This window comes from Physeter macrocephalus, chromosome 5 (genome assembly GCF_002837175.3).
Source record: "Physeter macrocephalus isolate SW-GA chromosome 5, ASM283717v5, whole genome shotgun sequence".
Lineage (NCBI taxonomy): Eukaryota > Metazoa > Chordata > Mammalia > Artiodactyla > Physeteridae > Physeter > Physeter macrocephalus.
In genome coordinates, this window is record NC_041218.1 from 73,899,045 (window position 1) to 73,924,947 (window position 25,903).

Sequence of the window (25,903 nt, forward strand, 5' to 3'; positions counted from 1 at the left end):
AAAAAAGGACTTTACCACAGATTTTAATGTATTAAAATGATTACAAGAGAGTATTTTGTAAAAAAACTTCATGTAAAAGAAAATTGAAATTTTATTTGAAATGGAAAAATTCTTGTAAAAATAAACTGAATCAAAAAGACAGAAAATTTGAATGCTACCATAATTAACAAAATTGAATCTTCAATACCAGATATACCAACAGAAAACAACAGGCCCATATAGCTTCAGCAGTGAATTCTGCTAATAATTTATACTGTTTTAGAGTAAAGGGGAAGATGGGAAGAGAACACTTCATAACTGATTTTTGAGGCTAGTATACTATTGACACCCAAGCTCAAAAGAACATTATATGGGCTTCCCTGGTGGCGCAGTGGTTGAGAGTCCGCCTGCCGATGCAGGGGACACGGGTCCGTGCCCCGGTCCGGGAGGATCCCACATGTCACGGAGCGGCTGGGCCCGTAAGCCATGGCCGCTGAGCCTGCGCGTCCAGAGCCTGTGGTCCGCAATGGGAGAGGCCACAACAGTGAGAGGCCCGCGTACTGCAAAAAAGAAAAAAATTATAAGAATATTACAGGAAAATCCTGCTCATAAGCATAGCAGTTAAAACCCTAAACAAAATATTAGCAGTTCATCATTATCTTAAAAACCCATAATATAATTGTGTTTAGGCCAACAATGTAGGATATTAACATTCCAAAATAAGTTGTTATAATTCACCACATTAGGAGAATGAAGAAATATAACCATTTCTATAGATGTTTAAAAATTTGTTGATAAATTTAGACACTCAATTATGAACTACTTTTGATAAACTTGGAATAACTTATTAGCTTGATAAAGGATATCTACAAACATCCTATAGTATGCATCAGATTTAAAAGTGAAACATGAGAATTTTTCTTTGAAATAAAAAACATGACAAAGATATTCACTTTTAGTGCTTCATTTTAACATTACACTGGTGGTCCTAGAAAGTGCAATAGGGTAAGAAAAAGAAATTTAAAAATATAAAGATTGGAGTGGAATAAATAAATCTCTCATTATTCACAGAAGATATGATTGTATAAAGTCTATACAAAATTATTTGTTTATACATCATTGGAATTAATAAATTAGTTTAACAAAATGGTTAATTTAAAAATCAATTAAAACATCAATTAAAAATCAATTATCTTGATTTAAAAATGAATTATCTCTGTTGTTTTCCCTATTCTTTTAGTCTAAAAACATGCCCTGATTATGGCAGACAACCAAGTGGAAGAACGTATTCCATGTAGGTCTGTTAGCTATGGAGAGCCAAATAAAGCCCATCTCCCCATGTTTTCTTTCAATTAACCATTCCTCCATTCATTCAACATTTTTTTAAATGCCTATTATATACCAGGCTCTATCTTTGCCTTTAAATTGCTCACAACAAAATAGAGAATGACACACATGGCTGACTACAATATAATGTGTAGAGTAAACAAGAGAATTTGTGTGGAAAGGAGACAAAGAGTGGAAGCAGTTTGCTCTGTCAGAGGATTTCAGAAAAGATTTCAGAGCAGGCAGTGTTTGTGTTAGTCCTTGAATGATTTAGTAAGGTTTCACCAATTCAAAGAAGGATAGGGAAAATAAAATTCAGAGAGAACAGAATAAATAAAGGTATAAAAGTATGAAAATACTTGGCATATTTGGGAAACATAATATAAAAGCTAAGAGTACTTAGTAGATCCTTTGCTTGGTTGATGTGTGCATCTGTCCTCCTGCATCTGTTATATTTTGCAAAATCTGTTTAGCTTTTTTTTTTTTCTGTTCTTTTCTGAATCATGAAAATAATAGAGATGATTTTCATGTCTCAAGTACAAAGTGAGCTTTAAAACTTCTACTCGAGCTTCTCCAAGGATACCCTTGCCTTTTTCCATAAGTGCATCTTAGCTAGCTAAAGTGATTTTTGATGATTTAAATGATCTGATTCTAAAGAATCTGAAAATTATTTATTCACAACATGATAATGGCCCCAACTTATTGTGTTTTAAAATAGCTGTAGTACTTAGAAATTACATGGTATGTGCAATTTAACAAACATCTGAATTGTATCAATAGGGTATTGCAACTTTCTGTAAAAAAATAAATATCCCTATACTGAGTTTGAAAATTTATATAAAGAATTGCAGTAAGTAATGATTGCATTTAAGCTTTAGATATAGGAAACCTAGATGAGAGCTTCAAGTGTCAAGAAGTTGTGTTAAAATCATCTAGTGTATCTTATAACTCTATTATTACTTGATGGAATTGTGCAAAAAACATGGCGTGATGGGTGTGTGATATTTCCTGCATCTGCATCTGTTTGATCTTAGTATAACTTTTGCATGCAGAAGTTCTCTGGTTTGCATAAATTACTTACTTATTTATCTTTTAATAACTCTTACTAACATTGATTAGCCTCATTGCCAGTGTTTTTGCTACATCTTATCGGCCAAACTAGATATATAACACAGCTTTACTGTATATTCTTATTTTTTGCTCCAAAGTTATAAAATATGACTATTTGTTTAATATTTTATTAGTTATTATATTTTATTAATAGTGACCAATACTCATAAATATTTAGTAAATAGATGCTTCAGTCAGATGTTTTTAGTGCTTATAACTGTGAATTATTAAATCAACAAACTCGTTTAGAAAAGACAACTCAATTCTGTGGTCCCTCTATACAAGGTTTTAATATTATGAAAACAGACTCTAAATGCTGTTTGCCTTCTTGCCAACTGAGAGTATTACCCATTACCTTCTCAGCAGAGCTACTAGAGAAAAAATAAAGAACCTACATTGAGAACTTTCTGAATTCAGCTCTGTCTGTGTGTATACTCAAAATGAAACAAATTGGGGCAATTTACTGAAGGTTAAATCCTCTAAATGACATTCACCTAAAATACGCAGGGAAATGGTTTGGGAGGCTTAAATTATCAATGTAATTGCCTTAATTCTCTAGGTTGCTTTCGTAAGTAGACACAACTTTATCGTATCTAACTGACAATTCCAAATTGGAGGTTTAGGGTTGTTTGTATTTTTACTCTCAACACCCTGCATCAAGTTTACTTTCTACATAACCCAGGTCCTAAAAATAGCCCACAGACCTAATGTGAGAACGTTCCAGAAGTGAGGTTTTTACATTAATGATCTGCCTGTAGCTTTCTTTCCAGTAGCTAGCACCTTTCCGTTTGTCAGCATTTTACCCTGAAGTCGCAGGAAAGCTTGTTTAAGAACTAAATATGCTCATACTACGTTGTGCTTTTATTCTTAAGTATTTGAACATAGAATGATATTTCAGAACATTTTATTAATAAAGTCTACCTGATTTCTATTAAAATTTTTCTCTAAGCCCTGGGAGAGAAGTGAAAGGAAAGATTATTTATGAGCAAGGTAGCTCAACCCTGTCTAATTCTTAAGAGTTTTCCAAGTAACCTTCCGTTTATGATTCAGCAATTCCTCTGAGTTAAGAGGGTGTTACTAGGATAACATATTTTTGAAGATACTATCTGAAATACCAGATTTTTAAAAAATAATTTTTAACAAATTTTAAGAGTTTAAGATTGCAGAACCTTTCACTGACACTGTGGGGTTTTTTTTTTCCTCTCGCCAAACTGTACTGCAAGTAAACCTTTTGATGTTTTAAACGTTTTTCTTTGGCAGCTAAGAAAAACACTCTGGAAAGTTATATTTAGTGAATTTACCCATGTATAAATATCCCTGAGCTAGTCTGTTACCCTATGGCATCTGGAAGAAAGGTGCTATTGTTTTAGATTCCATGATTAAAGTATAGAATAATCAATTCAGAGAGACCCTGGGGGGAAGATTCACTCACACATGCTGTGGAAACTTGGAATCCCTGAGTTTTTTAGTTCTTTTCTACAGAGGAAGAGACATAGATGGGTTCATGTTTTAGCACAGTGTCTAGTGACATTGTTTCCCATTCTTGCCATATAATAGTTTGGCCTATTTGAGACTACTAACTTTAAATTTTCTAAGAAAACTTTTTTGTTGTTGTTGATCCCTTTTTACTATTACTTTCCTCGCTTTCTGGGTCACAATAGCTGGACAGCTATTTTGTTTGCAAGTGCTCTGCTATGCAGTTTGTCCTGCTCCACACCAAGCCACATCACCAAGGTATTCCCAGGGATGCATCATCAGATTTTGTTCTGCCAGAACACTCCATAAATTATTTAAAGCTCTTCTTCATTTCTTGCAAAACAATGTTTGCTGAGCTTCCCCATGAAAAATCAGTGTAATTCCAGAAGATCAGGATAGATTTGCAAGACAGGAATTTGTCCTGTGCTTCCACATGGCTATCTGCATAGATGTGAATACAGTGGAAGTTAAATGAAAATGTACATTTATTTTACTTTTGGTTTTACTTGAGCATTTTCTCTACTACTTATTCAATAGCAGTTGAATAAGAGCAGCTATGTCTCATGGTGTTCTGCTGTGAAGTGTCCAAAAGTGTAAGGTAGTTAGGTGTAAAAACACCACAAAAGTATGGATAATAGACTGCCCACCTTCTGTCTACTTCAACTTCCCTGAGGTTTCGTTTGCAGGGCCCAGCTGCATGTGCAGACATGATGGAATTTGGTTTGTCAGGAACCTACAAAAATTACACAAATAACTCAGATTTTTAATGAATAATACACAGACATGCACCTGCTTCAGGGACTTCATAGATTAGTTTTGTGACCAGTAGAAAATCCCCTTGGAATTCAATTACATTGCTGCAAAACGGAAAATAAAACTGGCTACACTTTTGGAACTGGTATCAGCAAAATATTAAGTAGTTCTTGGAGCAGGCTTTTTTTTAAGGTTGTTTCAATTTGGTTTGCCTCTGTCAAACTTACTATAAAGTCATAATGTTCTGCTCATATCATTATTTACCATTCTTGCAGCTGGAGCCACTTGCAGAAGATATTCTCCAACAAACTCCGAATACGAATGCCGTTATTTCTTTACAGAAGATCATTGAAATTCAAAGTATGTCTTTAAATTTTTTAAATATTTCTAATAAGGTACTAATTAAGCTTATATTGAGAATTAGAACACATGAAAAATATATTTGAGCTTCTCAAATATAAGGAATATATTTAAAGTAATTATAATTTCCACATATTATGTATTCATACCTAAATGTGTTGTTGCCTTGCTGTTAATGTGGCAATCTTATCTCATACTGATAACGAAATTCAGAGACTCTAGATTTAGAACCTTGTTTTTCTCATATTTTCCAAAAGTGTTTGGATTTTTTTCCATTACTGCCACTAAGTATCTACTCAGAGCTATGAAATTAACATAGAAATTGTGATTATATTGTCCAGTCTTAACTGAGATAAGTTATCTCCTAGTGATGTTGGAATTCACCAGTCATTTACTGGTTTTAAGTTTGTCAATAGAGGAAAAAGTTCACGAGAAAGCCTACTAGAAAATCCAACTGAACGAAAAGGAAAAGTCAGAGACATTTTTACTATCCCAGCTCCTTTCACATCACTGTTACTTTCTCAGGAATTATTCTCTTTTAGATGATAACATGCATGAGTGTGTGTGCGCGCACACACACACGCGCACACACACACACACACACACATACTGAAAGCAAGCACAAATTGACATGAAAGTCAACATGAATGGGAAAACCAAATGGCAAAATTAAGTGTGAAGGAGGATCAGAAAACCCTTAGCTTTGCTACTCTTTTTGTAGAAGCATTTTTTAACACCGCTGGAGAAGCCACCTTCCATCTATCTCTGAGTCCTTGTCTTTGCTTGCTCAGTAGTAATTTGGAGATATGGCTGTGACTGGGGTTCGATGTTATCCGTTCTCTGGTGCTTATGCAATCTAATCTAATACTTCATTAAGGTCACCAGCAGCATAAAAAATATCTACTTTTTACACATACGATTCTTTTTTTTTCTGAGTATTGTTTTTCCATTATACACACAGACTATTAAAAATTATTGTTCCTATGTATATTATGATCACATCACTTTAATAAGCATTCTTAAATACTTATTACATGTTGATACATGATAACATGAGCACTTAGGCAAGGCACAGAAGAGGAATAAGGCAGTTTCTAGCATTAGGGAGTTTACAGTCCAGTGAGTGAGAGGCACTGAAATAGATCATTTCAATAGAAGTCACAACATGCACTGAGATCATGGACAAGAAACAGTCATTTTCTTAAGTCCCTTGCAGCCAGAAGGAGAAGTACTGCAAAGTGAGGACGGTTCACGGAAGGCTTGAGGAAGGCTCCTTGGCGGTGATAGGGCCTGACCTTGGTCTTAAGGTCTTGTTACCGACCAGGGTTCTTGGCCTCCTTAATCAATAGAAATTGATCAGAGGCCAGACAAGAAATTCAGGCTAGGCTTTATTGGGGCCCCTGCTGCAGCAGCCGGGAGCAAGAACAAACAACAGATTCCTTTATTTGCTCACTCGCTGAGGAGGGGGGGTAAGCTTGCTCTTTATATGCCGTTGAGGGTAGGGGTGTGTCCAGGGGTCGGGCCAGAGGTGTGGCTTAGGTGTTTTGCCCACCCCTTAGGTGGCGTTGTGTGCAGGGGGCATGCACAGTACCCTGCTTTTGCTGCTGACCCCCTGCTTTTGCTCCAGGCTCTTCAAAAGTGGCTCTTGGGTTTTTTGGTCCCTTTGTATCTTTTGTCCAGAATTGCCCCAACTGGGCATGCACGCAGTTATTTTTAGTCCCATATAGTTTCTTTGTATTTTGTTGCTTGAAGAGAGGTGTGTCCAGGTGCAAGCATTACAGCAGTGCAGCAAAGGGTCCCGGGTCCCACATCCCAGTTTGTCTCAGTCTGAACAGGATTTTGGCTAGATGAAAAAAGAATGAATGTTTTGAAGGAAATAACAGAAGCAAAAGACTCGATTTTCACATAGGTGTAAAAATTCATGGTTTATATATGTCTTTAGAAACCATGCTGTTGTCTGTTGCATTGGATCTAACTTGCCAGTAATGACTTTCCACTGCATGATGGTTTTCCTTTCACCACTGACATTTTTGAGTGACTTGTACAGTCTACTTTAGCCAAACAAACCTGCTTGACTCTTGAAAAGGATTCACTGAACTATCAAAATTTGCTGTATAAGAATTCTGCCCCTGTGGATTGTGAATCTCTGTCTTTTGCTCCAAAATGCATTTCAAACACCCAACACTGACAATTTCCCCCATTTAAAAATCTATTTCTGGGGCTTCCCTTGTGGTGCGGTGGTTAAGAATCCGCCTGTCAAGGCAGGGGACATGGGTTCGAGCCCTGGTCTGGGAAGATCCCACGTGCCACGGAGCAACTAAGCCCGTGTGCCACAACTACTGAGCCTGCACTCTAGAGCCTGCGCACTACAACTATTGAAGCCTCGTGCCACAACTACTGAAGCCCTCGCACCTAGAGCCTGTGCTCGCAACAAGAGAAGCCACCGCAATGAGAAGCCCGCACACCACAACGAAGAGTAGCCCCTGCTCGCCGTAACTAAAGAAAGCCTGCGTGCAGCAGCGAAGACCCAATGCAGCCAAAGATAAAATAAATAAATTTTTTAAAAAAATCTATTTCCTCCTAAACTCATATTGAAGATTCCACCCACAGCTTGTTAATCCAGTACTTCTGTAAAGTCTCCGCACTAACGGGTAGATTTAATGTGGTATTTTTATTTAACATTTTTCTATTATTTGAGTTTTTGTGTGTTTTATGGTCTTTTGGTCATGGTTCCTTAATTATATGATAATCATCAAAAGGATGGAACCGTGTCTTCTCACCCCTACTTGTACCTGCAGGCAGGGTTGGTACCAGGGACAAGGTTTGAAGTGCATGGAAACCTGGGAATTGAGAGTTGGAAGATTTGAACAGGATTGGTTTGAATAACTCTTCAAGGCCCTAGGGAACAAAAACTTGCATCAAAGAGAGCTTCTGAAGAAGAGTGCCTCCTTCTGAGTCATGGATACAGTATATGGTATAGTGGGTACTGTTGTTGGCTACTCAGTAACTATGTGTTCCTCATGTCTATTCAAAAGAAGCCTGGTTTCACACATGAATCCTTGCCACCAGATACAGTACAGATCAGGGGAAGATGAACTTATGCCCAGCTCCAAAGGAGCTGTTCTTAGTCCAAGGCTAAACTTGTCAACCCACTTACCAGTGATTAGTTAAGGAGTGGGTACTTGACCCAATTCTGGCTGGGGAGAAGCAGGGCTGGCTTCATGGGCTTTCAACCAGTGTAGTCACACGCCCCACACTTAGAAGGGCCCTACGCATGGTTTAATGCTGTTACTCTTGCTGCCTTAAAATTCTCACTAATTTGTATTTTGTGACAGGGAGCCCACATTTCATTTTGCACTGAGCCTTGCTAATTATGTAGCCAGTCCTGATGGAAATCAAGGTGCTGGTGATGCAAAAAAATATTTACCAAAAAAGACTGAGAGTAGCATCACCACAAGGAGAACTCAAGTTGTTGTTGAGAAGGAACTGAATGGTGGGTTGAGGTTGTAAAAGGGAAGATAAACACAAGATAACAGTGATCTCTCACCAGTTGGGACATAGGGTGAAAATTTGTACAGAGAAAGTGCTTCAGTACTGTGGCTTTGACCACTGTGTGGTACATTTTTATGTGTTTCTCTGAATTGTGTGTCTTTGGGGCTACTCTTTTTTTTTTTTTAACATCTTTATTGGAGTATAATTGCTCTACAATGATGTGTTAGTTTCTGCTTTATAACAAAGTGAATCAGTTATATGTATACATATATAACCATATCTCCTCCGTCCCACCCTCCTTATCCCACCCCTCTAGGTGGTCACAAAGCACAGAGCTGATCTCCCTGTTTGCTAAGTGGCTGCTTCCCACTAGCTAGCTATTTTACATTTGGTAGTGTACATATGTCCATGCCACTCTCTCACTTCGTCCCAGCTTACCCTTCCCCCTCCCCGTGTACTCAAGTCCATTCTCTACATAAGAGTCTTTATTCCTGTCCTGCCCCTAGCGTCTTCAGAACCATTTTTTTTTGTATATACTCCATATATATACGTTAGCATAAGGTATGTGTTTTTCTCTTTCTCACTTACTTCACTCTGTATGACAGACTCTAGGTCCATCCACCTCACTACAAATAACTCAATTTTGTTTCTTTTTATGGCTGAGTAATATTCCATTGTATATATGTGCCACATCTTCTTTATCCATGATGTTCTGGCTATTGTAAATAGAGCTGCAACGAACATTGTGGTACGTGACTCTTTTTGAATTATGGTTTTCTCAGGGTGTATGCCCAGTAGTGGGATTGCTGGGTCATATGGTGATTCTATTTTTAGTTGGGGCTGCTCTCCCAGGTTAAAGAAACAGAAAGGGGTTGTATAAAGTCTATAAAGCAATAAAAGAAAGTGGTATTTCAGAGTAACAAGTTCATAATGGCTTGGAAAATCAAAATTGTGGGTACCTGACTTAACAAACAATGCTATATTTCCTTAAAAACTATAAAATTGTACTCTTAATTTTATTTTTCTCTGTTTTATAAAACACTTCCATTTCACATGCTTGTGTAGAACTGCAGGCCCTTGATTAGGCTCCCCATTTTGCCTTTGCGGGGGAAGGTAGTCAGGACTCACTAAAACTTTGTGGATCCCAGTGCAAAATGAAAATGTGTAAATGCTTCCTTGTTAAAAATTATTAATAATTTCAAGAAGATGCCAGCCGAGCATTGAACCAAGCCTGAGAGGCCTTTTGAACATGGGGTCCTTTGCAACTACACAGGTTGCCTGTTTATGAAGCCTGCCTTGAAGGTAGCCTCTGCTTAACAGAGGAACCTTCTCTTCACATGTCTCTGAGTGTCAACCAGGTGCCTCCTTTCAACTTAAGGAGGTGTTCGAATTTCAGCTCACCCCCTAGCCCAGGTTCGGAAGGATTCTTTTGTGCCAGGGTTTGGGACTACTGTATCAGAAAAGTATGTAAATGTTGAAAAACAGGCCTTGTAGCATGTGGGAAACATTCAGGCAGGTTTCTAGATATCCTTGTCCCAAGGCAGACGGCAAGGTGCTGACAGGCCTTATGTGAATTTCTTTGAGAACTGAGCCCCACAGCTGAGGGTATGCAGGTGCTGGAGGCTGTGATTAGCATTGGCCCTTTGCCTGGCCACATGTATGTGAGTATTTTGCAGCAGGATCATCCCTGTTGTCCTGTTATTGTTTATATTACTTATTTAGCTGAAAAGAAAAGGCCTTACAAGGCAACAGCAGGGCACCTATTTCTCCTGACAGGTAAAGACCCCTCCCCCCGACAGGTCAGGGTGTGGTTTCATCTTCAGATGGTGGGTGTATACAAAGATCAACCATCTCTGAAATAACAAAAGGGAGATATGGACAAGAAGCTTCATGTTTGCACATGCTGTTCACTCTGCTAACAAAGTCTTCTGCCTCATCCCTATTAAGTTTTCAAGACTTAGCTCAGATGTTATCTCTTTTGGGGAGCCATCTATGAATCCCCATTCATCCCTATTCTAGATGAGGTACATTTCCTGGGTGCTTTCATGGCAGAGATTTTCTTTGCTGATATTCTTTGTTTTTAATCGCTGTGTCCTCTGCACAGTTCTGGAACGTTGTAGGTGTTCTGCAAATGTTTGTTGAATGAATGAATCAGCCAGTATGTCAGAATTTGCCACACTCTTTTTTCCTTAGCCTAGATTGACTTTTTAATTAAGGTTATACTCCTTGGTTAGCTCATACAGAATAAGAGATTAAGAAGTGCAGGCAAAATCTATATGAGAGCCCATTTCTTCACGCTCTTTCACAACCCACAATGATGAATCATTTCTAAGTTAGAAAGAACATGAACTGCTTGTGAGCTACCATTTCCATCGCTAAGCTTGGAGATGGCAGTTCTAAGAGTTGACTGGCCAGCTGTAATCACCAACAAGCAATGCCAGGTTAAAGTCAGCCCAGAATAGGATAAAGGACCCTCATATGTATATGTGCTTTCCTGAAACCCATCCTAACAACTCACAGTCCGTTGAACTCTTACCTTTTTCTACATAGTACGGTGAGAAGCAAGATTCCCAAATGTCATGTTTTACACTAGTCCTGGCCCGTGATAACATTTTCACTGATTTTGAAGGGAAGAACCATGAAGTGAGTTTTCCACAAAACTAAATTTATTTAGTTTGAAAGACTATAATTTTAAGTTTGAAAAACATATAATGAATGATGTTGATATTGATCTATGAAACCTCAAAATATGAAAACCACAAGTATATAGTCATGGTTTCCTTTTATTTATTTAAATTTTTTAGTAAGAAGAGTACTCCTTTTAAGTGTCAACCAATTTTGTAGACCTCCTGCATGATAATAACGATAATCATAGTATCTTTTGAATTGTGGATCAAGAAAATATATGTGTACACAAGGATTTGAGGATTCTTTTAAAATTTTGCTGCAACCCTCCAGTGGTTTGCAGCTGATAAGTTGAAAAACACTAGTGTGGAGGGTTTTAAAACGATATGAATTTCAGTGTAATCCTCACCAGCCATGTGACGATGAGCTAGCCACTTAACTTTCCTAAGGAATTTCCAGAGGAATGACATGACATATCACCACACTGATTTTCTAAGGTGGTGCCACTGTGGCAACAAGATGGCAGATCAGAAGCGGAGTCATAAAAGAACAGTAGGCAGTTTTTCCCTTTACCCCCACTTTCATATTTTTCCCACTCTAGGAATTCTTCCCTTGTTTAGTAGATTGAGGTCTTCTTAGAATTCCTTATTATGCCAACCACAGAAAACTGGTAACATAGGCCAGAATGAGGAAGAGACATTAATTGCAATGTCACCATATGTTTTTGTCAAACTTGTTGTATATCAATGGAGGAACAACATCCATGCCTCCTGCATATAAAATTTGTCACTATGGCTAAATTTATCTGTATTTTTTAAAACTTGCCCACACACAGGACACACATTATTATTTAGGGCAATGAGAATTGCATTTACGGTCTTCTGAATTTATCCAACTTTTGAGACCAATATGAAAAGGGATATGATTATCTCATTGCAGGAGAATACACCATGTAACTATGTAATTGACCATGAGGTAGTCAGTTATCCACATGGTTCAGGCAGCTACAATGGGCAGAGCACACCTTTCACCCATTCTAGAGAAAAAAAAAATGAAATCAAATTTTCTCTGGGAGATCCGAGGCAAGTATCGTTGACACCAACTCCTTGTCAGAATTCTGCTTATGTTTTTATATGTGTTATTGAGTGAATGACTTCCTCTTCCTCTTCCTCTTCCTTTTTGTTGTTATTCTGTTCCTTCTCCCCCTCTTCTTTAATCTGCTTCTCTTATTATTACTATATATCCTCTGTTCCAGAAACTACCCTTAGAAGTAACAACTGATTTTGGAAACAAACAAAGGAATGTTAATTTTGTTGATTTCATTTCCACTCTATTTCCAATGGAGATAACTGCTGGTAAAAATAAAATACAGACACTGTTGATGTTGTATTAGAGTGGATAATCAGAGAAGGTGCTATCCAGTTCTCTTGGTGATTAAGAGATCTGGATAGTAATTAATGAAAAAAGCTATTAAAGTAAGATAAAACTTGCTCTAAAGATGGCAGTCATTTTCTTCTTTTATGTGAAATATCATTCTCAGCCATCTCCTTCCATTACTTTAATACCCTCTACATACCCCCTTCCCAAGGAGAAAGGGCATTTACATCAGAGGATCCAGGAGAAAATCAGATTGTTTCTAATCTGAAAGGAATTTGTGTACATCTCTTGTTGTGAGGAAACTGTCCAAGATTTTGATCTCATGGGGCTATGCACATAGATTAAAGGGTTGTTTCCCCAGATGGCAACAAGCACTGCATAAATCATTTCACTAACTCTCTAGCTTCTTGACTCCACACCCATATGCTAACCCACACTCAGTTTTTCTTCTCTCTTTTTGTCCCTTCTTGTTTTGACTTTCTACCTTTTTTCCTTATCTCTCTGTCTTTTCCTCTCTCCTCCATCTCCATCCTCTTGAGACCCAGGGGAGAAGAACAAGAGATATGCACGATGTTGAAAATGGGCTTTTAACTCATAAGGATTTAATGATTTATTTCAAGCAGGGAAGGAACATGATCAAACCTGCATTTCAGAAGATCACTATGCCTGCAGTAAAGCCAGGAGATTTAGCAGAACTTACTGTCAAATGTGAGCAGTTTAATTCAGAAGTAGAGTTGGCTTGGTATGTAATTAATAGGCATGGAGAGGATTAATGGTTTCTAAGTTGCAGGCTTGGACAACAGAGTAGGTAGTGATGTCACCTCCTGTGATGGGGAACAGTAGAGGAAGAAAAGGTGTGCAAGGAAAGATGAATATTAGACTTAAGAAAAAGAAACTGCTGATTGAAAGGCTTAAAATTTGGGGAACCCATCTTAAATATCAGTTTTCTCCACAGTAAAGTTATGGAGGCATATTGGATGAAATTATTTACACAATGCAAACCCTGTAAGCTGTTAGCAAATAATAAAATAACAATTACTGAGTGTTTTCAGTGTGCCAGGCACTGTTCTAAGCACTCTTATTAATATAAGTTAAATCATTTAATCTACTTAACAACCCTATGAGGTAGGTACTATTTTCATTCCCCTTTTACAGTCAAGTAAACTGAGGCACATCTAGGTTAAATACTTTGCAAGGACACATAGTTACTAAATGGACAACAGCAAGCTCATAAACCAGGCATTCTAGCTCCGGAGTCTGTGGTGTTTGCCATTATGTTATTCTAGCTCACAAAGAAATTCATTCCTTTTGCAATTTTTTGTATGCACTTTTTTTCTGTTTCATCCAGAAGTGACAGGTTTAGGGGGGGAATCAGTTAAACTGAAGATTTGGAGTTTTGGACATTCTGGTTAATTGAGGTTTAGCCACAGTCAGTTCTAGAAGGGCAGTGCCAAATTGCAGGGAGCCATGGAGCTATGAATCCACTCTGGAGTCCCTTGTAAACTTGCAAAATACATCTAATCACAAAAAAATGCAAGGATTGGCAGAATTTCAAATCCCTGCCCTGCTGAGTTTAAAACCCTGACTGTTGTCAGGTGTGAGCTGCTATTTGTCATAGATTTTTTGGCTATAGACAGAGGCCTTGACGTTGCAGCCCTGGGCCAGGCCGACCTTCATTGAAGAAAAGCAGCGTTAGACATTTTCCCACTATTAACCCCGCCAACCCTTGCTTGTATCAGAGCCAGGTCAACCTTGTACACATGGCTTTTTGAAAGTTGATTTTGAACTTCTAATTAACCATTCTCTTGAAATGTTGAGACTCTGATTATTGTTTGGTGGAGCCCTAATACTAGAATATACCAGCATTAAAAGGAAAACCTGCCATCTGCTTAGAGACTTAACTTGTCTGGAATTTTTTTTAAATTCCAACTACATCTGTAATTATGAGTTTTCTTTCACTCATGTTTCTACTAAGGCAGAACTAATCAAACCAAGAGTCTAAATAAAACTATGCATCTTTCTAGGACTGAAAACTCTTTAAGGACAGAAATGCTTTCTGATTATACTCAGCTGTTAGCACCCAGATGCACTTCACACATGTAATACCATTACGGTGTGCTCGAAAGTCAAGTTTGGGGAAGATCATTTGTTAGGTATTTATATATAGATTATACACACACATGCACAAACATAGATTATATATATGTATATGTATATATAAAGTATATATGTATATATAATCTCTAGTCCTCACACAATTCTGCAATGCATAATTAGTTTCCTCATCTTGTTCATGAATAAATTGAGGCTTAACAAGTTTAGATCACTCGTTGGAAGTCTGTCAACTAATGGCGCTACAACCAACATTTGAACCCTGGTCTGGCTATGCTTTCAAGGCCCACTTTCCTTCTGTTAAAGCATATGACCTTCCTGTTCCCACTTCACTTCACAGATAAGAACAGAGTTCCACCAGACTTCCTGTTCCCAAGTATCCCAGGATAGACACTAGAATAGACCTCTCCTAAATAGCTTCTGCATACGTTAAAAGACTATTTTAATCCATTAGTGGGCTCCCTAGAACATAAGGGAATATGAGGGAAAAAGAAAACATAAGCTGAAATTTAATAGGGAGCGAGCAGTAATCAATAAGTAACACAAAATGGGGGAGTATCCCTGGGGCAAATGATGACATCAGTGCTATAACTGCACACAAAGGCCTAAAGTCTGCATCAAAGTTAGGGATATGAATTTGACAGATACTAAAGAGGTTTTGTCTTCCTCCTCAATTCTGGAGGAAGCAAATACAATTCCTTTCTGGAGGAAGTATCCCTAATTTAGAGCCTCAGTATATGCAGAGATCAAATTCAACAAAATATGAGCTCAAGTAAATAAATACATACATATTTAAATAAATGAATAAAATAAAATGCATGAGGACACAAGCCACTAGGGAAAGTCAGCAGAAAAGAGAAACAGAGAATAATAAACCTTATTTGTGGGGTTAAAATGGTGGAGGGGCATAATTTCAAGTAATGATAATAGATTTAAAATATTCATTTACTCTCACTCCTCCATAAAACTCCACTAAAAATTAAGAGGATCTTTTTTTGTTGTTTTGTTTTGCTTTGTTTTGTTTTTAAGACATACACTCATAGGGATGAAGAATGCAAAAGGAAAAAATAGGAACCTGGAGAGCAGATGACCATCTGTTACTGTCTTAGCAGACTGGAAAAAAATGAATTATAAACCAGTACTAGCAGGCATATCTCTGCCAGAGAAGGATACATCAGACACATATAGAATTGTTGACCCACACACCTAAGACTTTGTATTTTATTTCATTTATTTTAATTTGTCATTTTTTCTAATTCATTATCCCTTTCCTTTCTTCACTTCTATGTCCAGCTTAAAAACAATAACACTTAAATCCATTTGCCCTTCTACCTTTAACCTGCCTTAAAAATCTTGCCCTTTTACTTTACCAATCTAATGAAATCTCAACCCTGAATATAGTCTACAAGGAACTTTCTCTAACACTGGACGTAAATAAACAGGTCCGCTTGAGATTGTCATGAATCACAGCAATTTGATTTCCTGTAAATTTATGAACACCGAACTCAAGTGGGCCCGTTATAATCCTGCTGTGTTTCTCAGGTCAATTTTCACTGCCTCTCTCAAACTACTTTTTCAAATTTCACTCTCCTCAAACCTCCATCTGCCTCACCTTTGCTGGCAATCTCAGCAATAAACTTTTCTTAGAGTAAATTGCAGCTACCAAACTGCTTTCTTTGAATTGTTCATTCTCATCAACAATTAAACAACCTAAAATCTCTCATCTTAAAAAACAAACTCCAACAACCTCACTCCTTCCCCAGTTTACCATCCTATTTCTCTCAAACCCTCCAGGAACAAATTCTTGAAAAAGGTTTCTATCTAGTTATCTCCATTTTCGAAGCTAGAAATCCCTATTGGAACCACTCTATTCTGGTTGCAATCTCACTGTGGTCACCAGTGGCATTTCTACTGCCAGATTTAAATAGTAATTTTATTAAACTTTATTTTGAAATAATTTTAAGTTTAGAGAAAACTTGCAAATATAATACACTATAGAATTCTCATATAACCTTCCCCTGGCTTCCCTTAAGTTGACATCTTGCAAAACCATAGCACAATTACAGGAACTAAGAAATTAAGTCATACAGTACTGTTAACTATAGACTTTCATTGGATTCTACCAGTTTTTTCACTAATTTCCTTATTCTGTTCCAGAATTCAGTCTATAATCAACACATTGCATTTAGTTGTCATGTCTCAGTCTCCTCTCAACTACAACAGTTCTTCAGTCTTTCTGTGCCTTTTATGACCTTGACACTTTTGAAGAGTACTGGTCAGTTATTTTGAAAAATGTCTCTCAGCTTGGGTTTCTCTAATGTTTCCTCATAATTAGATTGAGGATATGCATTTTTGGCAGGATTACCACAGCAGTGATTCAGTATCGTTCTTAGTGCATCAGATCTGCAGCACATGATGTCAATATGTTTTATTATTGGTAAGGTTATCCTGGATCACTTGATTAAGGCGATCTTCAGTATAAAGTTAGAATATTTCCCTTTGGAATTAATAAGTATGTTGGGAAGATACTTTGAGATTATGCAAATATACTGTTTCTCCTCAAACTTTTGCCCATTAATTTTAGCAGCCATCAGTAGATCTTGCCTGCAAAAATTATTACTCTGGTGTTCCAATGCCAATTTTCTATTTTCTTTACTCTGTCTACATTTCTTACTTGGAAGTCATCTGTAATGAGGAACTGTCCTTTCTCTTCCATTTACTAACTTATTCATTATAATATTTATATCACTATGGACTCATGTATATTTATTCTATGGGTTATAATCCAATACTATCATTATTTATTTTGTTGTTGAAATTGTTCAAGCTCTGATTATTCAGAGCTCTTTCAGGATGGCTCCTATGTCCTTTTGACTTGGCTTCAGACAAATACAGTCTAACATTCCAATCTCCCAAAGTCTTTGAATCCCTTCCTTTTCATTAAACCAAGGTAGGTCTGACGTTTCTAAATCACTTCCAGTGGGCCACCTTTTGGTCCATGTTTTAGCTAACCAAACAAATGAAGTTAGAACCCTTCTTAACTCTTCTAGCTGCAGCATTAAATGCAGCATCTCTGCTTAGTGGGCCCATCATCCTCTACCTAAATGCTTTTCACCCTACATATTCTTTTCTTAAGTATATAATATGGATAAGTTATTTCAACCCTCTTTACTTCAGTTTTCTCAACTGTAAAATAAGGAAAACGAGATTATCTTACAAGGTGGTTTTGAAATTATATGCAATTACATATAGAGCACATTTTCATAGGAAATTAATAAATATTTCTTATTTTACTTATCGTTGTTTTCATCCCAGACAATAGCTTCATAGTCACCTCTACGTGAATAACTCCAAAATTTCTATCTTCAGCTCAGACCACAGACCTGAGTTCCAGATGCTTCCTAAACTTCTAGCTCAGCATCTTCCCCTAGATGTCGCAAAGGCACGTCTAGTCAACATGCCCAAAGCCAGTCATTATTTTTGCCCCAAACCTCAACCTCTTCCAGGTTTATTGGTCCAAGTAAATGGCACCACTATCCTTCCAGTTTTGCTGGAGAGGAATCTAGGAGTTATTCTTCTTGTTGTTCTTTCCATTTCTGTCTACATCCAATCCATTACCCCATCCTGTTTGTTGTACTCCTTAAACATTTCATTTATCCAACCAATTATTTCTGTTCCCATGGCCACTGTCCCAAATCAGGCTTCCATCATCTTTCTACTGTACCATTTCTATATCCTACAAAGTGGTCTCCCACATCCAATTTTGGTTTCTCCATTTTTGTTTCTCTAACGTGCTGCCAGAGTGATCTTTTACAAAATAAGGCATATTTGTCTCTCTACCTCCTTGCTTTGAACCAGAGGTCAGCAAATTTTTTTCTGTACAATGCTAGACAGTCATTATATGAGGCTTTGTGTTTCAACTGCCTAACTCTTTCATTGTAGCAAGGAAGTGGCCATAGCCAGTGTGTAATGAACATGGCTGTTTTCAATAAAACTTTATTTACAAAAAAAGGGTGTGGGTCTGTGTCTTTATTCCCGTCTTGCTAGTGGGAAGCAGCCGCATAGCACAGGGAGATCAGCTAGGTGGTTTGTGACCACCTAGAGGGGTGGGATAGGGAGGGTGGGAGGGAGGCAGACACGAGAGGGAAGAGATATGGGAACATATGTATATGTATAACTGATTCACTTTGTTATAAAGCAGAAACTAACACACCATTGTAAAGCAATTATACTCCAACGAAGATGTTAAAAAAAAAAAAAAGGGTGTGGGACCAATTTGGTTTCTGAAAAAGGAAAAATCTGAAACAAGTGGTATCTGTCTGGGATATTAAAATACCAGACATCAACCAAAACACCAATTGTAAAGGACACCTAAATTTCTGGCCTGGGAGATGGAGAAATATTCAACATTTCTGCCACCTGATGCACCAAACAGGTATGCTGTAGCCACAACTTGTGACATGCATGAAGCCACCAAGCTGTCAGAAGGTGGGGCTGGGAGGAACATGGGAAATCAGAGGTTAGTAATGGATAAAATGTGTTCAAGAAATAGAGAGGGAGCAGAATTTAGTGCTCAATTGTTTCCCAAGAAAGCTGATAATGAACATGTAACTTTGCACAAAATGTTTATCAGTATTGATCTTTCGTCATGGGGATATAGTGATATCATGAGTGACATGAACACTGAAGACACAATGATGTTGAATCAGTAGTAGTATCTACTTTAAAATATAGTCATTATTAAAAACAAAACAAAAATAAAAACTAAGGCCACAGGGGACAATTTAACAAGTGCAGTTGCAGAAGGTGCATTTAGGTATTACTTATGAAGCATGGATTTTTATTTAGATAAAATGACTATGCATTTAGTTTTTATTTTAATTTTTTAATGAGTTTTCAATTTCAAGCGTTTTTGTTTTTGTTTTTTCCCAGCTCCAAAGTGAGGTAATAGTTGTTATTTGTTGACTCCGCTAGAAGAATATCTTGGTTAAAGATGCAGTGTCCTTAGGATGCTACAAACAGAAAAATCAGTTAATTCAAATAATGGTTTGATATTTTTCATTCAATTCATGGAATTAAAGGTTTTGGAAATAAATCTGCCAAAAATAAAACTTAGGGCATTACTATGAATGCTGTTATAAATTACAGTGAAAATCTAACACTGACAATACAATCTTTTGATTTCATATTAATATGAAAATTTAAATTTTGCTGGCGCATAGCTTAATCTTAAAGAACAGAAATGCATTTGGCATTGATTACATAGTACCAAATTCCTTAACTTTTTATAAATAATAAAATATAAGTTTAATAAAAATGTATTTTTAAATCCCTAAAAACAAAACAAAATAAGCTTGATATTCTATCAATGAAAGTTTATGGTGTTGTTCTCAAAATTTTAAATAATTTTTTATAAACACAGGGTAAAATACAATTAAATGAAATACAAAGTTCTTAAAATACAACTGATATTGATGACAAAGAAACACGTTCAGCATGGCAGTACAAAATTTCTCTCTTTGCTGCCCATTATCAACCATACTTTAGAAATGTTTGAAATGACTATTCTGCAATAATATTGAACTATTTTGTAAGTGAGTTTTCTGAACTTTGATTACATTTCTCTAATCAGAATTCACTAATCAAAATATTCAATAAATGGACCTCTGAACTCACATATGAAGGAATAACTACTATAGGAATCGCCTGTTGATCAGAGATAAAAGTAAACTAGGAAAAACACACATATGAAACTTTTTAACCTTTATTTTATTGATATATAGTTGATTTACAATGTTGTGTTAATTTCTGCCCTACAGCAAAGTGATTCAGTTATACACATATAGACATTATTTTTCATATTCCTTTCTATTGTGGTTTATCACAGGCTATTGAATATAGTTCCCTGCACTGTACAGTAGGACCCTGTAGTTTATCCATTCTATATATAATAGTTTGCATCTGCTAATCCCAAACTCCCAATCCATTACTCCCCCCACCACCCTTGGCAACCATAAGTCTCTTCTCTATATCTGTGAGTCTGTTTCTGTTTCATAGATAAGTTCATTTGTGTCATATTTTAGATTCCACATATAAGTGATATTATATGGGATTTGTCTTTCTCTTTCTGACTTAACTTCAGTTAGTATAATAATCTCTAGGTCCATTCATGTTGCTGGAAATGGCATTATTTCATTCTTTTTTATGGTTGATTAGTATTCCATTATATATATGTACCACATCTTCTTTATCCATTCATCTGTTGATGGACATTTAGGTTGTTTTCATGTCTTGGCTATTGTGAATAGTGCTGCTGTGAACATAGAGGTGCATTTTTCTTTTTTAATTATAGCTTTGTTGGGATGTATGCCCAGGAGTGGGATTGCTGGATCATATGGCAACTCTAGTTTTTTGAGGAACCTTCATACTGTTTTCCATAGTGGCTGCACCAGTTTACATTCCCACCAACAACGGAGGAGTGTGGAACTCTGTTTTTGGACACCGGACAGCAGGCATTGAAGGCCTGTGATCCTAGCAGGAAACAAACAAGGAAAGAGAAACAAAATGATTCTTACAATTGCTGGAGCTTACTGATAAGAGGCAAGTTCCAGGCTGCAGCATAGGGAGAGAGAATTCAAAGAGTGTAGTGGTTTTTCTGAGTAGACAATGAAGTGATCAGAGTTTGGGGGGATTGAAGTGACTAGAATTTGTGAGGCAGAATACTTGCGATAAAGTTGCTGCACAAAGAAAGAGCTCTGGGTATCTGTACAAGAGTTTCCTTAAACCACTGTCTTACTTACCTTTCCATACACGAGGTGAAACTCCACAAGGCTGGGGAACTAACCAGTGGAAAACAGTAGGTTAAACAATTCAAAGAGTTCAAACAGACCTGGGAATAGTTTGCATTCCCACTAGCCAGAGTGGAAAGACCTTGTAATAGACAAGGCATCATGTAGAGATATCAAAATGGTTTCATCTTAGTTATAGGGCTAAATTAGCTTTATACTAAAGCCTGCTCTGGAGTTAGTCTAACAAAGAATACAAGCATCCTCATAAAGTTCATACTGGGCTTCCCTGGTGGCGCAGTGGTTAAGAATCTGCCTGCCAATGCAGGGGACACGGGTTTGAGCCCTGGTCCGGGAAGATCCCACATGCCGCGGAACAACTAAGCCCGTGCACCACAACTACTGAGCCTGCACTCTAGAGCCTGCGAGCCACAACTACTGAAGCTCTTGTGCCTAGAGCCCATGCTCCACAACAAGAGAAGCCACCACAGTGAGAAGCCCGCGCACCACAACGAAGAGTAGCCCCTGCTCGTCGCAACTAGAGAAAGCCTGCGCGCAGCAACGAAGACCCAACACAGCCAAAAAATAAATGAATTTTTTTAAAAAAGTTCATACTGATTGCAAGCAATTTAACTGCATGCCCAAAGTCCAATGCTTTAAAAGAACACAGCAAAAATTCAACAACCAAAAATGTTCAAATTAACAATGTCAAGCATCCAAATGAAAATTACTAGTCATACAAGGAAGTAGGAAACTATGACCTAGAACCAAAAGACAAGTCAGTTAACAGAAACTGACTCAGTAATGCAAGGTATGATGAAATTAACAGACGAGAATGTTACTTCCAATGTAAACAGGAAAGTGCAAACAATGCAGAAAAAAATGAAAAACAGAACATGTAAATGGAAGTTTTAGAGATAGAAATAAAATATTTGATATTTAAAAATTTTGCAGCCTAAAAGGATTAATGGCAGATTATAAACTACAGAAGACAAAAGAAAAAAAAAAACAAAAACAGTGAAGTTGAAGAACAGAAACTATCCAAAGTGAAGAATCGAGAGAAAAATACTTTAAAAAAGTATATCAGTTATACATTGGACAACATCAGTCAGTTCAACATACCTATAAGTGGAGTCTCACAAAAGGGGGGAATATTTGAAGAAATAATGGGAAAATGTTTCATAAATTTGCTGAAAACTACAGATCCACAGATCCAAGAAATTCAGTAATTCACCAGCAGAATAAATATGAATAAACTCACACTGAGGAACATCAAAGAAACCAGACAAAAGAAAAAGCATATTACATTCAAAGAAACAAAGATAGAGATTATAAGATTAAAAAATGATAAGAAAGTTTTTGTTTTGGCCGCACAGCGCAGGATCTTAGTTCCGTGACCAGGGATCGAACCTGTGCCCCCTGCAGTGGAAGTGTGGAGTCCTAACCACGGGACCACCAGGGAATTCCAATAAAGAAATCTTTTGAATCTCAAAAGTATTATGTTAAGTGAAAGATATTAAAGACTACATAGTATATGGTTCCATTTGTATGAAATTCTAGAAAAGGCAAAAGTTGTACTGTGGCAGAATTTTAGTGGTTGTCAGGGGCTAAGAAGGAGGGTAAGAAATTAACTCCAAAGGGCCAAAAGTAACTTTTCGGGTTGAAGAAAGTACTACATATTTTGATTGTTGTAGTGGTTATCATAACCTGCCCTTAAAGTTGGTAAATTTTATTGACTGTATACACTATACCTCAATGAAGCTGATTTTAAAAGTCATGAAATGAAGCAAAAATATAACCTTTGCAACTTTTAAAGGATTGCAATTACAGGAAATAGTATTTGCAAAAGGAAAACATTTTAATTGATCCCTACAAAAGCAAAGGAATAAATGAACAAACTGAAGGATAATAACTCAAACCATGTACAAGATTTGATTTTGAAAATCTGTAACTAGGCTTTCAAAGATATATATTTGTTGATAGAATCATTGATAAAACTATTCTTAGGGGCTTCCCTGGTGGTGCAGTCGTTGAGAGTCCGCCTGCCGATGCAGGGTACACGGGTTCGTGCCCCGGTCCGGGAAGATCCCACATGCCGCGGAGCGGCTGGGCCCGTGAGCCATGGCCGCTGAGCCTGCGCATCCGGAGCCTGTGCTCCGCAACGGGAGAGACCACAGCAGTGAGAGGCCGGCGTACCGCAAAAAAAACAAAAAAAACACAACTATTCTTAGCTGGATAAATTTATATTCTGTTCTGGAATGTAATGAAATTTAAGAAGTCATATGATTTTGCAGTATCTAAATTGTTAAATAAAATTTGAAGTTATAAACGGAGAAAACTTTTTTGATAAGTTCGGCTTACATAAAATATTTGCCAAAGGTACTCTGAAAGGAGGAACAAGACAGTAATCATGAATATATTTGGTATGAAATACTCATTTCAATATTTTGAAAATTGGAGGTGAAAATATTTCACATTTAGCGGATATTGCTCTGAGCTTACCAGATAGCACTGCACTTGTAGAGACAGTATTTGTCAATCAAAAATATTATAGCCTCTCAAGAAGAGTAAATTAAAGATGCCACAATTTAAAATTTATTAACTCTAAAATTCTGCTTTGAAGAAGATTTCAGGCAATTTTATGAAACAGTCTAAAATATTCAGACCACGTTGAAACAAAAAATACCAGTGATACTCTGTCAGTGAGATATATGACCACAAAACTGATTAATATGTGAACGTTTACCAAAAATCATAATACTGTTTGTCACTTTCTAATGTTTAGATAATATTTTGAAAGTTGGTTACTATGCTTTGGCAAACATGAATTGTGCTATTTCTATATTTTAGAATGAATAACTAATAATTAGTTGTGACATTTTTTGAATAGTACTATTTTATAGGCCCACTGATATAATTTGTCGACTAATAAGTAAATAGTTCTATAACATATAATTTTTATTTTTAGCCCCATTTTAGCCTCAAAATTGCCCCAACATGAATGAAAAATTACCTGATCACTCTATTTATACACCAGTTTCCAATATATCTTTATTTTTGCATATATACAGTGCTTAGGATCCCAAGAAAGTTCTCCATTTAGCTAAGAAATACATCCTTTTTAAAAATATATATATTTATTTATTTATTTATTTAGTTTTGGCTGCGTTGGGTCTTCATTGCTGCACGCGGGTTTTCTCTAGTTGCAGCGAGCAGGGGCTTCTCTTTGTTGCAGTGCGTGGGCTTCTCATTGCGGTGGCTTCTCTTGTTGCGGAGCACGGGCTCTAGGTGCGTGGGCGTCAGTAGTTGTGGCTCGCGGGCTCAGTAGTTGTGGCACACGGGCTTAGTTGCTCCGCGGCATGTGGGATCTTCCCGGACCAGGGCTCGAACCCGTGTCCCCTGCATTGGCAGGCGGATTCTTAACGACTGCGCCACCAGGGAAGCTCCAGAAATATCTTAATGAACCTGAAAGACAGAGACCACATTGTGGAACTCCTGGGCTGCCAGTGGGAGCATTTACTCTTCTCTGAGGATTTAGTATTCTGAAATGGGAGCAAAGTTACCAGACTTGTGTTTTAGAAGGACTCTCATAGCAATGTGGGTGATAGATTGCATGAGAATAGACAGGAAGAATGCAGAAAAGAATTTCTCTTTAAAAAGAGCTAACAAGCTCTGAGCTCTGGAGAATTCATGAATCTAGGCCCCTTGTACGTACGTCCCACAGGTGTTAATAATCTCTAAGGTTGAAGGGATAGGAAGAGGTTTTGGTCAGTGCCAGCTTCTTTTCCTATGGGAACATGGTACGTAATGACAAAAGAGGACATCATTCAAGCGGCAAGAACAAATTTGAGAAGCGACTCCAAGGCTCCCAATGATGATGGAAGGGGGAGGTTGTGGGGTCAGGAGGTTTTCAGAGTCTCAAAGGGCTTTGGTTGGGAAAACGTTTGGTGGATAGGTTATTTCTAACACAGACCTTCATGTGTCAACAAGTACCTCTTTTTCCAAATTGATCATTATCAAGAAAAACCTTGTTTATGCTGAAGTCTGATTACACAGTACCTGCAACATGTCCTCTCATGGCTCCTATCTGACCCAGCGACACTCCATCTGTGTCCCCCACTTCTAACTCTTGACTGTCTGCATTCCGTTATCTAGTTTTTACTTATTTTAGATTCATTCTTTGCTTTACCTCTACAAGACAAAACACAAATGCAGAACAACGAAAGCCAAATAATTCCCCCCCTCCAAAAGTGCTGAGAAGTGGGAAGATTTATGCAATGGGAAAAATGAATAAAGATAGAGGATATGATCCAAGAGGGAGTGTGTGTGTCCAGTTTTAATGGAAAACACCTCTCTTCTGCCAGTTTTATTGCCTTAGGAGAGCAACACAGTGGTGGCTGGTTACTAGTATTCTACTTTATGAATAGCAGCTCCTGAAAACTCTGGCAGTAAACCTTACTTCATTTGTCTAACTTGCTAATGGGGCTATTATTCTCATGCCAACAGAT

The 25,903-nt window shown here is 37.3% G+C and overlaps 1 protein-coding gene across 15 annotated transcripts in view; it reads left to right on the forward strand.

The window, feature by feature from the left end:
- Positions 1 to 25,903, forward strand: part of HDAC9 (histone deacetylase 9) — a 604,670-nt gene that overhangs the window by 535,985 nt on the left and 42,782 nt on the right. For all 15 annotated transcript variants that reach the window (XM_028490082.2, XM_055085027.1, XM_055085034.1 and 12 more), the window contains one exon: positions 4,920 to 5,004. In XM_028490082.2, coding sequence (XP_028345883.1) covers positions 4,920 to 5,004 — 85 coding nt within the window. The remainder of the gene's footprint in view (positions 1 to 4,919; positions 5,005 to 25,903) is intronic.